A 14624-nucleotide genomic window follows, 5' to 3' on the forward strand; every position below is an offset into this window, starting at 1 on the left:
ACCAAATTACTACTTTGAACGTCTGTTTATTCATTACACAGTGGTGCTGGCAAGCTACGCTCGTCGTCACTATTATTTCTTAGTTTACTTTGGAGCCTAGTGTTACGTTTTTCACACGCCATTATTGTCACAATATTTCACACGATAACACAGAAAAGCACAATTTCAAGAGCAAAAATAAGAGAACACATTAACATAACACTGAAAATAATATCTAGTTAATTGCAAGCACAGCTGCGAAATACTTGCTGCAAATCTACATACATGCCACAACTGTTTTACTGTACAACAATGAAAAACTACAACTACAAAGGCGATTCTCTCTACAATTACGCGCTAGCAATAAACAAAAGCTACATTAATTACACAAACTACAAGAAAAAATCAGAAGATTCCAGTGAGGTATCCTGGCAGGGTCGCCATATGAAACATCCCCTTTTTGAACAATTATACATAAGACTGTGCTTTAACTGACACACAATATTTTTAGCGCAACACAATCTGACTTTCAAAAAATCCCTACGAAAGAATGGCCCCGACTAACATTAACCTATGCGTTTCACAAATCGCTTACCTCACAAAAATCTTGGTTACTCGAACTACTGCAATACAGCGGGCGCCACTAATGCCAGCTAAATAAAAGATTCAAACTATGGAAGGCACTAACTACTGATAGGGATAGTTAGCAAATGAAAGATATTAATAGAGAACAAACACTGTATTTACCTTAATAGTCATAATATATATATAGCAGTTCATGACAAATTACAAAACTCCGCCATCTCTCTCCCCACATCCACCACTGCTGGCGGCTCACCTCCAACTGCGCAACGCTACGCGCTGTTCACAGCCAGCTGCCTAACACTACAATGGCGAGTATTACAACAATGCAAAGCAGCCTCAGACTGCACACAGCACAGTCAGTGATTTTCATACAGAGGTGGCGTTACCAATAAAAAAACCTAAACAGCCTACTTACACTTGGAGACTGACCATAAACATCTACAGTCTTTGATTAGCACTTCTCAGTTCCAACACACACAGCGCAGGAGCTGCAACGATGGGCTCTTCTTTTGTCAAATTACCAACATGAAATTGTGTATCAGCCCACTTCTAAACATGCCAATGCACATGCTCTTTCTCGCCTCCCTGTTGGCCCAGATTCAACATTCAACGATTGTTCTGCTTCTTGTTACTACATTAATGCACAAGAGACAGATACTTTGCATAGCTCTCCAGTTAATCGCTGGAAAATTACCCAGGCTACATCAGTGGATCCTGACTTACAGATTCTGTTGCACTACATCCGCACTGGCTGCCCACATTCAACCTGACAGGTTTGTAGCTCTGTGGTTCACCGACATTTAGTCTGTCGGCCCATCCTTGCAGTTCACCAAGGTGTCATTTTGCTTTGCACCAGTAATGACCAGTCACATGTTATGGTTCCCCAGGCTCTCCGGCCTGACATGTTCCGTTTCCTACACCAGGTCACTGGGGTGTCGTTCGCACCAATCAGTTGGGGCGACGTGGTGACACTTGGCATGGTCTGGGTGCACAAATTGAACGGCTGACTTCTCATTGCCAACCCTATGCAGTCAGCACTGCCTCAGCAGTTGTTTGAATGGCCCAAAGCTCAAGTACCTCGGCAACATTTGCACTAGAATTTCGCAGGTCCATACTGGAATACCATTAAGCTCATCATTTTTGACACTTTTAGCAAATTCCCCTTCGTGGTTCGTATACATTCTACTATGGCTCCCTCCACTATCTAGGACTTGTAGCCAATGTTTTGCCTCGAAGATTTGCCTGAAGTCATTGCGACTGACAACGGACATAAATTTGTTGCCGTCGAATTTGAACAGTCTGCACCACCTCCAGCATCACCCACATCACGAGCACATCACTCCACCCACAATCCAACACAGAAACTGAACGCTTTGTACGAACATTTCAGATGTACAGACTTTGGGCCTCCCACACATATAGTATCAAGCTCTGTTGCTTTTCTTGTCTCCCTACCTCTCCCAGCCATACGACGGAGCATTGACGGCAGAGTCGTTACATGGACGACACTACTGCAACTTGCTACAGTTGCTGCACCCACCACGGCAGGCGGCGCCCATTCTGCCCAGACAGGCAAAGTACCAAACTAACAATTCGGTCTTTTGCAGATTGTATGGCGGACGTAGGCACTTGCAGCGAGGTACCATCTACGTTTGCTTGGAGATCCTCTCCATTTACTGCAGACGCCGCCAGAATCAAATTCGTCCTTGTGAACTGCGTGATCCAGTCGCAGGCTTTGTGCTTTCAGATTCTGTGCCTGCCTGGATGAAGCGGCCCTTGCTGCATCTGGCTCCTGCGGTCCCCGCGCCTTCAGCGACAGTCCCAGAGCCGATGGAAATCGACGCCCTTTCACGGTCGTCGTCGTCGTCTCGACAGCTACCGTTGTCTGGGGATAGGCCGCTCTTCTGGTGGCTCTCCCGATGCCACCTGGGGTCCCACTGCAGCCGTCGTGATGCTTCCGTCTTCGTTTGTTCCTCTGCTTCTGGATGTGAGAGCACACCCTCTGCCCAGTTTTTTGGCTAATGTTTCCGAGCGGGCTCAGAGCGTATGCAGGGGTGTGGGCAGGAGCTCGGCACCAGCCTCAGTTTCAGCTTGTGTCTTGTTATTGCCGTGTGCAGCCAACCCCCCCCCCCCCCCCCGCCGCCCTTCCCATCGTCGTCCGCTAATCTGCGCTACATGACGACAGTGAGGAAGGGGAGGGACGTGGTATCATGTATCAATACCTCTCCACAGGTGCCATAGCAGTGAACTGCAAGTTTTTATCTCACCCCAATATTGGTCACACAGAATATGCTGTACGCTGAGCCACACCTCCAATGGATCTGTACCCTCTGCTGCTGCAGTATGGGATATCCAGTGGCAGCCACTGAACCCCTTACACTTCGAGCCTCATCCCTTAGACACCATCGTTTGTGCTTAGTACAACGAGCCTCATCCTAATTGCTATTGCATGAGCTTAACTCTAACTCTTGCCGTGTTCTTTGTGATGAGTTGTCGTATGACTGGATAAATACAAGTTAAGTAAATCTTCTGTTTGTTGCGTTAACTTGCTCGCTAATCATTTCTGCTCCTGTACAGCTTTCCTATGACGACAGTTGCCATATCACTTTGCAGCCCACCTCTCCTTACCTCTGTATATGAAGTCGTACGCAACACATTGTGCAATGGGACGTACCCTCTGCCACGTAATTCACAAAGATTCGTGGAGTACCGATGTAGGTGTAGATGTAGTTGATGAGTATACAGACACGCTGTTAGGTTTGGGATTCTGACCTGATAACACGGACGACAATATGTTCAAACGTTTGTGAAAATTGGAGTACTGTAAGTTAAAGCCCACTTTTGTACTTCAGTTGTCTAATTCATTAATTAATTACATTTCAGAATGCTATAAAGTTATCTTTATTAATTAATTAATTATATTTCAGAATGCTATAAATCTTTAAAATACCTTTTATTTATTTAATTTGATTTAAATAAAAGAGGATGTAATTCATATTATTTGCGAGCTGGACTCTCAGTTAAAAAAGCACTATGGTACATGGAATAAATTTCTTTTATTTCACGTCTGTGGTGACAAACTTGCAGGTCCTGAGACTACCGGTTTCAGTCAGCAATGACATTCTGCAGATCTATTTTATGAACATTTATATATGTGTGATGATGCTGGCACTGATTTTGTATTTATCATTTGACGATGCCACTTTTGCTTCAGTATATTATGACATGTTTTTCTATAAAACAGAAGTGAAGGCGGTCATTGCTGACCGAAGCTGATAGTCTCGAGACCTTCAAGTTTGTGACCATAGGCGTGAAATAAAAGGAATATATTCTATTTTCGGGCCACTGTTCCATTCGCGACCATGTCGCAGATTATGAAAGGCCGTCATATGGAACAATACATTCAATAAGATATTTACCACTTTATCACTTATGTGAAGGCGACGTGATAAATTTGCCCTTAACTGTTTTTTTTTCTGTAACCTTCGTGCTTCCATTCGTCGTCGTGGCTAGTCGAGTGTCACACACAGTGCATTAACTGATACACGGTGTATGGCTAGTAGTTAGTGTCAAGTTTTATTTCATTCAATTGAGCAGTAGAAAATTCCATAGGTTTCTTAAGTGCAGGTTCTGTACGCTTGACCATGAATCGACAACGAGACTACACACACTTCCTCAAAGTTGTACATGCCACAGAAATTAAATTAAGCTGCAAGGTAAATTAACCTCTAAAAAAATTACACTTCTCACCGGTTTTTAATAATCGATAATGTTCTGACAATGTCAAAGAAAGCACTCTAATTCAGTTACACTATTCCAGTATTATCGGTAGACAAAATGACCGACTTAAGCACTATTAAAAATTATGTCATTTTCCTACGGACGACAATGGCTATGAGATAATGTAAAGGGTGATCACGAAGTCCCATTATCTCCCGTGAATTACATAGATGTTGATGAATTGTTGTCTCTCATTATTGTAGGTGCTGATATATTTGTAAATCAAGGCTAATGACTGATGAGTCCACTTACGCTATAGAGGAACGGACCGTAATGAGCACATGGGCTCACGAACGACCTCGTGCAGGAAAATCAATGAGATATGGTCAACACGATTTCATTGTAAATTTTCGGAAATGTCCCTCACCATAACCAGAAATTTTACGGTGGGAGTAAAAGCTTGTTGTAATTGGTTGCGTAAGAGATAAGCCCCGATCAGGACGACCGTCAGTACGATTAGAAATGTGTTCGGAGGCTTCAACGTCTGTCAAATGTGCGCCAAAAGCGATCGAAGGAACTGCGATTCCATGCTCGACATTACGCAAACAGATGAAGAATGATTTGAAGTTGAAGCCATTTAAATCTTCGTTTGTGAACAAATTGAGTGATAATGACATGCAAAAACAACATCAGGCTTGTGGGCGAATGCTCAATGTCTTTACAACACTTCTTTCAACTGGGAAAAGGTTTTTCTCCGACGAGCGTACATTTCATACAACGCAATTCAAAAGCGGGAAGCACTTATTCATGGAGGAAAAAAATTATTAAGAATGTAGAATATCCATATCTCTTAGACGGTGCTGTGAAGCACACTGCATATCTCAAGATGATGAGTGACTAAATTGGGCTTTTCGACATCTAACTATACCCGATTTCATACAATAAGCATTTTAATTAACACTAACATCATAAAACAACAATAAATTTGGCGCCATTATTATAGAAACTGGTACATAAAGTCAAGTTTTTCATCTCATTAATAGCTTCATTTCTTCAAGATAAACTTGAATCTCACTGAATTAATACTGGGCGAAAGCGCTCATCTGCAGATCCCCAGCACGAGGCGAAATGCGCCTCCTGAATCAGTCACCTCTCGTGTGTCTGACAAGGAACCCCTTGAGTGCAAAGTCGCAAGTTTAGTCTTTAGTATGGCTCATCTGAAAGTGTTGTGTTAACCATAATGACAGGAAAACTGAGAGCCGCTAATCACTGCCGGCCGGAGTGGCCGTGCGGTTCTAGGCTCTACAGTCTGGAGCCGAGCGACCGCTACGGTCGCAGGTTCGGAACCTGCCTCGGGCATGAATGTGTGTGTTGTCCTTAGGTTAGTTAGGTTTAATTAGTTCTAAGTTCTAGGCGACTGATGACTTCAGAAGTTAAGTCGCATAGTGCTCAGAGCCATTTAAACCATTTTTTGCTAATCATTAACAATGCGTATAAGGAGGGCGATAGAAAATGAGTGAACAGGAGTTGCAGAGATGGTTCCAATGGCTCTGAGCACTATGGGACTTAACATCTGAGGTCATCAGTCCCCTAGAACTTAGAACCTATCTAACCTAAGGTCATCACACACTTCCATGCCCGAGGCAGGATTCGAAACTGCGACCGTAGCGGTCGCGCGGTTCCGGACTGAAGCGCCTAGAACCGCACGGCCACAACGGCCGGCTAGGTGCAGAGATCAACCTTCTATTGCTTCTATGTATCACACTTCATTACACTGAACATCGTCGAAATTCAAAAATGTTTTAAACAGACCCTTAACTTGCACGATGAACACCAAATGAGAAATGGCGGGCGATAGTGATGACAAACGTACGCACCATCAAAATCGAACTCCTTGGGGGTTACCAACCGTGTTGGACGTTCAGCTAGGTATCCACTCTTAAAGAATAAGTGTGGAATCATATTGGTGTAACAGGGTGATGAAAATTGATGGAATGTGATGGCATGCAACGGAATGCGAAACAATCTGTCGTGGATCTTCTCGTGAATCTGGCTATCCTTGAAGGCGTTGCTGCAGATACTGCGATAATGTTATATAGGCACCTAAAAAACAATCATCCAGAGGCTGAATGTATCCAACGGTTCCAGGTGTATGAACTGCAATGTCACACACTTTTAAGCAGGGATAGTTTGCTCCAGTGGAGTATGAATTTAATATACAGACCATGAATCAAGAAAAAGCAATTTATTCTGACCAGCTGTTGGTCAAAAGCAGTGTTCGTACCAGAATTATAGCTCTTTTACACCCATTTTCGCTCTCTTGCTTATTGCCACGTAAATATTCCCTACTATCCTTGCAAGATCACTCACACGAGAAAGAATCGTAGAGGACAGCACACCTGAAACTTCTCGCAGCACAGTAAATAACTTTCTAGCCAATTTACCATCCAGATTAATAGTCTCGCAATTGTATACGAATGCGTTAAGGCTTTGATGGTAGTTGATCTTCATACAACTCTCTTGATGCCTTTAATTTACAGGGTTCTCTTCACAAGCATTTCCTCTTCGAATAGCGACATTTCCTTACTGAGCGATGGGATGAATTTGTTTTTCTCATCCACAAAATTTCGGGCCTATTCCGCAGTTTGCTGTGCATCGTCAAGTTGACGCTTTGTTTGAAATTTCGCTAACTTACGTCTTCCAATTCGATAGCGGTGTTTGAAGTTGTGCAACCAACCTCTGCTTCCCTTGAAATTACTGTAATCTATGTCGCGCGCAATTTAAGGTGCATGACGTAGTATATCACTGTCGTGCACATCCTACAAATTATATCGAGCATCCTTGGAAAGCACGAACAGCAGTTTCTGTGACAAGTGCGCCTGCCCTGCCTTCAATACCTGCAGTTGATCTTATGCACTACACAGTTATATTGCTGCGAACTTCCGCGAAATCTGTACGTAATGTATTTTTTTAATTTTTTTTGTTTTACTGTGCTGCGGAGTATCTTCTGTGTACGTATGTTTAGTAACCGCTCCTTAGACAACGATTGTCCTTTACTACGTTTCACTGGAGACGGGATTTGTGGCTCCATGTCCAACAAGGGGATGAACTGTAAGTGGGTTGCTTCTGTGTTGGCAGCGCTGTGTAGCGCTTTGCATTGGATTTCTGACTGCGCATTCTTTATAAGAGACTCTGTGGCTGGTTGGACTTGTTGGAAGTTAATCGCCAGTTGGAAGTTAGTCGCCAGCAATGATGGAAGTACTGTTGGGCAGTTGGACGTGAACAGCCAGCAGTGATGGATGTTAGATGTGAGAAGTTAGCATTGATTGCCCCCCCATGAACCATGGACCTTGCCGTTGGTGGGGAGGCTTGCGTGCCTCAGCGATACAGATAGCCGTACCGTAGGTACAACCACAACGGAGGGGTATCTGTTGAGAGGCCAGACAAACGTGTGGTTCCTGAAGAGGGGCAGCAGCCTTTTCAGTAGTTGCAAGGGCAACAGTCTGGATGATTGACTGATCTGGCCTTGTAACAATAACCAAAACGGCCTTGCTGTGCTGGTACTGCGAACGGCTGAAAGCAAGGGGAAACTACGGCCGTAATTTTTCCCGAGGGCATGCAGCTTTACTGTATGATTAAAGGATGATGGCGTCCTCTTGGGTAAAATATTCCGGAGGTAAAATAGTCCCCCATTCGGATCTCCGGGCGGGGACTACTCAAGAGGACGTCGTTATCAGGAGAAAGAAAACTGGCGTTCTACGGATCGGAGCGTGGAATGTCAGGTCCCTTAATCGGGCAGGTAGGTTAGAAAATTTGAAAAGGGAAATGGATAGGTTAAAGTTAGATATAATGGGAATTAGTGAAGTTCGGTGGCAGGAGGAACAAGACTTCTGGTCAGGTGACTACAGGGTTATAAACACAAAGTCAAATAGGGGTAATGCAGGAGTAGGTTTAATAATGAATAGGAAAATAGGAACACGGGTAAGCTACTACAAACAGCTTAGTGAACGCATTATTGTGGCCAAGATAGATACGAAGCCCACACCTACTACAGTAGTACAAGTTTATATGCCAACTAGCTCTGCAGATGACGAAGAAATTGAAGAAATGTATGATGAAATAAAAGAAATTATTCAAATAGTGAAGGGAGACGAAAATTTAATAGTCATGGGTGACTGGAATTCGAGTGTAGGAAAATCGAGAGAAGGAAACGTAGTAGGAGAATATGGATTGGGGCTAAGAAATGAAAGAGGAAGCCGCCTGGTAGAATTTTGCACAGAGCACAACTTAATCATAGCTAACACTTGGTTTAAGAATCATGATAGAAGGTTGTATACATGGAAGAACCCTGGAGATACTAAAAGGTATCAGATAGATTATATAATGGTAAGACAGAGATTTAGGAACCAGGTTTTAAATTGTAAGACATATCCAGGGGCAGATGTGTACTCTGACCACAATCTATTGGTTATGACCTGTAGATTAAAACTGAAGAAACTGCAAAAAGGTGGGAATTTAAGGAGATGGGACCTGGATAAACTGAAAGAACCAGAGGTTGTACAGAGTTTCAGGGAGAGCATAAGGGAACAATTGACAGGAATGGGGGAAAGAAATACAGTAGAAGAAGAATGGATAGCTCTGAGGGATGAAGTAGTGAAGGCAGCAGAGGATCAGGTAGGTAAAAAGACGAGGGCTAGTAGAAATCCTTGGGTAACAAAAGAAATATTGAATTTAATTGATGAAAGAAGAAAATATAAAAATGCAGTAAATGAAGCAGGCAAAAAGGAATACAAACGTCTCAAAAATGAGATCGACAGGAAGTGCAAAGTGGCTAAGCAGGGATGGCTAGAGGACAAATGTAAGGATGTAGAGGCTTATCTCACTAGGGGTAAGATAGATACTGCCTACAGGAAAATTAAAGAGACCTTTGGAGAAAAGAGAACCACTTGTATGAACATCAAGAGCTCAGATGGAAACCCAATTCTAAGCAAAGAAGGAAAAGCAGAAAGGTGGAAGGAGTATATAGAGGGTCTATACAAGGGCGATGTACTTGAGGACAATATTATGGAAAAGGAAGAGGATGTAGATGAAGATGAAATGGGAGATACGATACTGCGTGAAGAGTTTGACAGAGCACTGAAAGACCTGAGTCGAAACAAGGCCTCCGGAGTAGACAACATTCCACTGGAACTACTGACGGCCTTGGGAGAGCCAGTCATGACAAAACTCTACCATCTGGTGAACAAGATGTATGAAACAGGCGAAATACCCTCAGACTTCAAGAAGAATATAATAATTCCAATCCCAAAGAAAGCAGGTGTTGACAGATGTGAGAATTACCGAACAATCAGTTTAATAAGCCACAGCTGCAAAATACTAACACGAATTCTTTACAGACGAATGGAAAAACTAGTAGAAGCCGACCTCGGGGAAGATCAGTTTGGATTCCGTAGAAATACTGGAACACGTGAGGCAATACTAACCTTACGACTTATCTTAGAAGAAAGATTAAGGAAAGGCAAACCTACGTTCCTAGCATTTGTAGACTTAGAGAAAGCTTTTGACAATGTTGACTGGAATACTCTCTTTCAAATTCTAAAGGTGGCAGGGGTAAAATACAGGGAGCGAAAGGCTATCTACAATTTGTACAGAAACCAGATGGCAGTTATAAGAGTCGAGGGACATGAAAGGGAAGCAGTGGTTGGGAAGGGAGTAAGACAGGGTTGTAGCCTCTCCCCGATGTTATTCAATCTGTATATTGAGCAAGCAGTAAAGGAAACAAAAGAAAAATTCGGAGTAGGTATTAAAATTCATGGAGAAGAAATAAAAACTTTGAGGTTCGCCGATGACATTGTAATTCTGTCAGAGACAGCAAAGGACTTGGAAGAGCAGTTGAACGGAATGGATGGTGTCTTGAAGGGAGGATATAAGATGAACATCAACAAAAGCAAAACGAGGATAATGGAATGTAGTCAAATTAAATCAGGTGATGCAGAGGGAATTAGATTAGGAAATGAGACACTTAAAGTAGTAAAGGAGTTTTGCTATTTGGGGAGCAAAATAACTGATGATGGTCGAAGTAGAGAGGATATAAAATGTAGACTGGCAATGGCAAGGAAAGCGTTTCTGAAGAAGAGAAATTTGTTAACATCGAGTATAGATTTAAGTGTCAGGAAGTCATTTCTGAAAGTATTTGTATGGAGTGTAGCCATGTATGGAAGTGAAACATGGACGGTAAATAGTTTGGACAAGAAGAGAATAGAAGCTTTCGAAATGTGGTGCTACAGAAGAATGCTGAAGATTAGATGGGTAGATCACATAACTAATGAGGAGGTACTGAATAGGATTGGGGAGAAGAGGAGTTTGTGGCACAACTTGACCAGAAGAAGGGATCGGTTGGTAGGACATGTTCTGAGGCATCAAGGGATCACCAACTTAGTATTGGAGGGCAGCGTGGAGGGTAAAAATCGTAGAGGAAGACCAAGAGATGAATACACTAAGCAGATTCAGAAGGATGTAGGTTGCAGTAGGTACTGGGAGATGAAGAAGCTTGCACAGGATAGAGTAGCATGGAGAGCTGCATCAAACCAGTCTCAGGACTGAAGACCACAACAACAACAACAGCATTGATTGAGGGTAGAGGTCGGAAGTGTTACCGTAGGCTAACGATCTGTACATGTTCGACTTGGATATTTTGATAACCTTTTAATGTTTGAAGATGAATGTAATGTTGTTCACGTTTTTCTTTATTAAATCTCATGACAGATTTTACTAAACTAATTTCTGTCGCCTTATTATAGTTGTTTACCAGTTTACCAGCATTAAAATTTAGACTTTGTTTGTTTGTTTGTTTGTTTGTGTGTGTGTGTGTGTGTGTGTGTGTGTGTTTGTCAGAAGGAGTGGATAGGAGGGGGAAAGGCGTAAACACAGCTCACTTCCCATGCGTAAAGCTACTGTTAAGTGGCCGGTGCTGGTTCAGAGGAGGTAAAAATTGAACAAATTAGCTGACTCATTTACTCTATATTATACACAGAATTCAATTACATTGCTTCTAATACACCACAGTTTAATTTAGTCGTAGAAGCCCATTTTACATCGCTGGAATTTCGAGAACGGATGAGCTCGTGAGTAGAATGGCTGGGCTTCAGGAAATACAGACAGCGGAGGCACGTCATGCGTGGACATGGTCGATCTGGACGCCAGTCACGTAGGAGATCCAGTCGAGGTAGAGCGAGACGACGGTGAAGCCGGTGACGGCGTTGTTGCAGCCGTCGCCGCCGGCGATGAAGGTGTTGACGCCGATCACCACGGCCGTGTCGTTGTTTCTGTACTGCACCAGCGGGCTGCCGTAGTCGTCCTGCAACCATACGCACATCCTCACGTGAGAAACAAGACTTTCGCGGCGACGTTATTCTATGAATGTTTCTCGGCTGTAATGCCGCGTCAGATTCGTTTGTATTTTTCAGCTTCCCAAGACTTCCTCTTTAGTCATCGACAGGAGTCCACTGCCATGCAAACTGGCCGTGTGCTGCTTAAAATAGGAAAATCTACGGAGTAAGCAAACAGAGTTATTCTCGCCAACGTACAGGGTGGTTATAATTAAAATTTCGCTATTTGAGAGGGCCCGTATGAAAAACCACTGCTCGTAGGACAATGAAATTTTGTGGAAACTTCCGTAAGGACGTGCGGAAGAGAAATAACGAATAAAGCATTGAAAGAAACACATTTTAATTTCCACATGAGAGGGTGACATTTGTTAATTGTGTACCGTGTTTACTTTCCAGGCTACAAAGGTTGCTCAGTGTGACGACCATTTGCAGCCACGGCAGCCTGTAACCACACTAGAGATTCCGGGATTGTTTGCAGCACGTTTCGCATGGTGGCCAACGAATGTACGAGGGTGAGTCAAATGAAAACCTTAAATTTGGAATAACAAATGGAAATTTCGCGCCGTTATCCTGTAAGTTGGTAAGCGTGCGCACCAACAGCGTGCAGAATGGCCTGTAGGTGGCAGCATAGTGCAGATGCACACATACCGTCGCAGTATCAGTATAAAGATGGCCGCCCCACTTGCGACTTGAATCAGGGACGAACCGCGTTCTTTTATTCGGTTTTTGCGTAGTGAAGGTGTGAAACCTATTGAAATTCATCGACGAATGAATGTTCAGTACGGTGATACATGTTTGTCACAGCAGCAAGTCTACGAATGGAGTAGGAAGGTCGCAAATGGTGTGACTTCAGTGGAAGATGCTCCTCGTCCAGTTCAGGCACAGCGAGTTGTGACTCCACAGAACATTGCAGCAGTTGAAGCCATAGTGAATGAAAACCGCCGAGTGACTCTGAATGGCATTGCAGCATGTTTACAGATTAGTTATGGGTCAGCACACTACATTGTGCATGATATGCTCCAGTTTCACAAAGTGTCTGCAAGATAAGTGCCACGGCAGCTGACTCCTGAAATGAGAGAACGACGTGTTGATACTTGTGAAGAACTTCTTCGGCGCTTTGAACGAGAAGGTGATGGCTTGCTTGCAAGAATCGTTACTGGGGACGAAACCTGGATTCACTTCAACCAAACAGAAACGAAGAGAGCGAGCAAGGAATGACGCCATTCCTCATCACCAAAACCAAAGAAGTTTCGAACAGAACCATCAGAGGGAAGGTTATGCTGACTCCCTTTTGGGACGAAAAAGGCGTCATTTTGGAGGATTACATGCCTAGAGGGGCCACTGTCACCAGTGCAGAGCTCCTAAAAAATCATCTGCTGCCTGCCATCAAATCAAAGCGACGTGGGTTGCTGTCAGCAGGTGTCCTTTTGCAACATGACAATGCAAGGCCACACGCAGCCCGTACAACAGTTCCAACAATCACAGACCTGCATTTTGAGTGTCTTCCTCATCCACCATACTCACCGGAACTTGCCCCAAGTGATTTCCATATGTTTGGACCACTCAAAGACACAATGAGAGGAATGAAGTTCCGTTCTGATGAAGAGGTACGCCGTGCAGTGCATGAGTGGTTGCGTAGACTACCAAAAGAATTTTTTTCTAAAGGAATTTATGCACTTTGTAAGCACTGGAGAACTTGCATTGAGCGTGGGGGAGATTATGTTGAAAAGTGATACAGCTTTGTACCACTTATGCACAATAAATAATATTTTAAAAAATATTTAGGTTTTCATTTGACTCACCCTCATACGTACGTCTTCAAGAACAATGTAACAATTGCAATTCCAAAGTAAGCAGTTGCTGACTATCAGCTTAATAGGTGATGGTTGCAAAATACTAATACGAATCCTTTACAGAAAATGGAAAAAATGGTAGAAGCCGATCTCGGTGAAGATCAGTTTGGATTCCGGAGAAATGTAGGAACATGCGAGGCAATACTGGCCCTCCTATTTATCTTAGGAGACAGGTTAAGAAAAAACAAACCTACGTGTATAGCATTTGTAGACTTAGAGAAAGCTTTTGACAATGTTGACTGGAATACTCTCTTTCAAATTCGGAAGGTAGCAGAGGTAAAAGACATGCAGCGAAAGGCTATTCACAACTTGTCAACAACCAGATGGCAGTTATATGAGTCGAAGGGAATGAAAGGGAAGCAGTGGTTGAGAAGGCAGTGAGACAGGGTTGTGGCCTATCCCCGATGTTATTCAATCAATACATTGAACAAGCAGTATAGGAAACCAAAGAAAAATCTGGAGTAGGGATTAAAGCTCAGGGAAAATAAATAAAAACTTTGACCTTTGCCAACGACATTGTAATTGTCAGAGTCGGCAAAGGACTTGGAAGAGCAGTTGAACAGTATGAACCGTGTCTTGAAAGGTTGGTATAAGATGAACATCAACAAAAGCAAAAGAAGGATAATGGAATGTAGTCGAATAAAATCAGGTGATGATGGAATTTGATTAGGAAACGAGGCACTTAAAGTAGTAGCTGAGTTTTGCTATTTGGGCAGCAAAATACCCGATTATGGTCGAAGTAGAGAGGTTATAAAATGTAGTCTGGTAATGGCAACAAAAGCATTTCTAAAGTATAGAAATTTGCTAATATTGGCTATAGATTTAAGTGTTAGGAAGACTTTTCTAAAAATATTTGCTTGGAGCGTAGCCACGTATGTAAGTGAAACACGGACAATAAACTGTTCAGACAAAAAGAGAACATAAGCTTTCGAAATGTGGTTTTTCAGAAGAATGTCGAAGATTATGTGGATAAATCACCTAACTAATGAGGGAGTACTGAATAGAATTGGGGAGACAAGAAATTAGTCAAGTAACTTAACCAAAAGAAGAGATTGGTTGGTAGGACACATTCTGAGACATCAAGGACCACTAACTTAGC

General features: G+C 42.9%; 1 protein-coding gene across 1 annotated transcript in view; it reads right to left on the reverse strand.

The window, feature by feature from the left end:
* Positions 1-11284: 11284 nt before the first annotated feature.
* Positions 11285-14624, reverse strand: part of LOC126234398 (elastase-1-like) — a 59920-nt gene continuing 56580 nt past the window's right edge. Inside the window, exon 7 of the mRNA XM_049943084.1 lies at positions 11285-11641. Coding sequence (XP_049799041.1) covers positions 11456-11641 — 186 coding nt within the window. The 3' untranslated portion in view covers positions 11285-11455. The remainder of the gene's footprint in view (positions 11642-14624) is intronic.

This window comes from Schistocerca nitens, chromosome 2, assembly GCF_023898315.1.
Source record: "Schistocerca nitens isolate TAMUIC-IGC-003100 chromosome 2, iqSchNite1.1, whole genome shotgun sequence".
Lineage (NCBI taxonomy): Eukaryota > Metazoa > Arthropoda > Insecta > Orthoptera > Acrididae > Schistocerca > Schistocerca nitens.